A 2,500-nucleotide genomic window follows, 5' to 3' on the forward strand; every position below is an offset into this window, starting at 1 on the left:
TTATTATTATTATTATTATGATCCTCATCATCATACGACAAGGGAAGACTAGTGTTGATAGTGTCGTTTCTTTCTTTTTCTTCCAGTCGCAGAGTCCAAACCGGCGAATGGCGAATTGTCCAAGCAAGACCTGTACGGTATGCTTTAACCTTTTATGCAAGTTTTTTATCAGCCTGTGTGAAGACATGACCAGAGAATGAAGTGGTGACTATTTCATTAATCAAATGGATACAGCCGCCTATTAACTCTAAATTCCGTTTCCTCCCCGACTAACATTAGATTTCGACCCTTGATCTTTTACTAGCTTTAATCGTAACTATTAGGATAGTACGCGCACTCTCACTGGTCAGTAGGTGTGATTAGACGAGAGTATGTAAACATGGCTGTGATATCACAAGAATTTTGATTGGTTATGTGTTGTCAGACGCAAGAAAATCTGTTTCAGTCAAGAAGTAAAACAATACAGCATTTTCCTTCATTTGCCGAATTATTTTTGATAAATATTTTATAAAAGCAATAGAGGACTTTTTCTGTGTTTATGCTACAGGTTGAATTTAAGTTTAGGTTAATTTTAATTTTAACCTAGGTTGATTTTATCAACCTAAGTCAAATTATTTCAACCTAGGTTATTATGAAGTGTCTATCCCAGGGGGATAGAAAAGAAAATAATGAAAAAAGAGAGAATGATTAAACTCCTCCTCCTTGTTTCCCTTGCCTTTCGTTCTTCTTCCACTTACCGTCTCTCCCTCTCCTTCCCCGTTACTGTCCTTGCTTACTACCAACGGCCTGTGCCACTTACCTTGTGCTTCCACAACATTCCATGCCCTTCCAAGGATTTGAACCCTCGCACCATTGGCGATATTACGTTTCCTAAGCCATCCAATCAGCAACTGGGGCCTGCTAGATATTTTTTCTACTAATGAGTTTAAGTTATTTCCAAGCCTTCAAGGCAACCACCATTTCGCACATGCGTAAACGGCATAAAGTGAGACTTCTAGAATACTAGAACGTCCACTCTGTTTAGTGTGATTTCGGTCGAAGTTTTATTCTGGCAAAGGAAAATAATTTGTGAGTAAAGTGTCGATGGACGTTTGCCGCAAATACAACGTTCGCACAAATGATGGTAGCACGGGCAGATAGATCAACGAAAGATAACCTTCGCAGTTTGATCAAAGAAAAGAACTTGTCACCAAACCACTGTTGTCCTTATCTTGAAGAAACCGCTTGTGAAAAAAAACATTACCATTCATAGAACCATTTCCAAAATGCCGTATGAAGTGGTTTTCGGAATTTCTCGGAGAGAAGAAATCGAAAAGCCACAAATGAGTGGACAAGTCACAGCTACATCAAATACAGAGCTGGAAACTGGTCAATAATATTTGAGAGAGAGAGCGGTGTCTGACAATTGCAAACTGCGGACTAACCCTAAATCACAGTTATTGAAAGCTAACCGTTCTAAAATGGGTGCTTAGACTTAAATACTGCACTATTTGTAGGAAGTCTGCAGTCCGCGGTCTGCAGTTATCATCCACCTGAAGAGGAAGACGAAAAAGAAGAAGTTTGAACTTCAGGATTATGTGGCGTTGAAAATTAATAAAATGGCAAAGGAAACGCCCCTTCATCCAAATGTGCCACTTGCTCAAATTGTAGAACTTGAAGGGGACTGTGCCAAAATAATCACAAGTTTGGATTTATCGCTACAAACAGACTCAGCAAAATTTAAAAAAAACAAATATTTTATTTGATCATTCAAAAGAAATAACACTTACAAGAGCCTGTAAAATGGCTTCTGATCAATAGATTATGAAATCCTTTTTCCTGAATTTTCAAAGTTTTGTTTTCACTTGCTTTTGATTATCACGAATTCGAAGTAACCAAACGATAGCTAGAGCAAATAACTAAGCAAATTAAAAATCAACAATACATCAAGTATGTTTCACTATTTCTTTTATTGTTATTTTGATATTGTCGATATCTGCCCCAATGAGGGGGATTCAGTCATGAATGATGCCCTTTTCAAAACCCCTGAGATAAAAAGGCAGATTTGGTTATCATGCACAGTATTCCTTACCCCAACATAAATTGGACAAGGGCACATTGCGATTACATGCCGTTGGTATCAAAACCATGCTTCAAGCAACCCGGGCCAGTATGGTATACCTACAACAGGAGTAAGTGAACGGTCAATGATTAATTTGAATTTTTATTCAGAAACCCTTGCAGTCGAATTTATGTTAGGATTAAGTCAATTAAATAGCCTTTGTACTGCCTCTTTCCGATCGAATGGTCGCCAAAATAATCGCTATCAAGTAGCTAGATGTAATCTTATGGGCCCGAGAGCAGTAAGGATTGACAGAAGCATATGACGTGAGCTTCTGGTATTAATTTCACGCGTATTTTCAAAGTTTTCACAAAATTGCCCGAGTGATTAAGAAAAATGCCCTCCGTCTCAGCTAATTAGCATTAAGTAATTTTGCCCCGTATGTGATGTCAAGTCAGA

The 2,500-nt window shown here is 38.1% G+C and overlaps 1 protein-coding gene across 4 annotated transcripts in view; it reads left to right on the forward strand.

The window, feature by feature from the left end:
* Positions 1-2,500, forward strand: part of LOC137974908 (uncharacterized) — a 16,686-nt gene that overhangs the window by 9,057 nt on the left and 5,129 nt on the right. For all 4 annotated transcript variants that reach the window (XM_068821927.1, XM_068821920.1, XM_068821938.1 and 1 more), the window contains one exon: positions 87-137. In XM_068821927.1, coding sequence (XP_068678028.1) covers positions 87-137 — 51 coding nt within the window. The remainder of the gene's footprint in view (positions 1-86; positions 138-2,500) is intronic.

Source organism: Montipora foliosa, chromosome 1 (genome assembly GCF_036669935.1).
Source record: "Montipora foliosa isolate CH-2021 chromosome 1, ASM3666993v2, whole genome shotgun sequence".
Taxonomy (NCBI): domain Eukaryota; kingdom Metazoa; phylum Cnidaria; class Anthozoa; order Scleractinia; family Acroporidae; genus Montipora; species Montipora foliosa.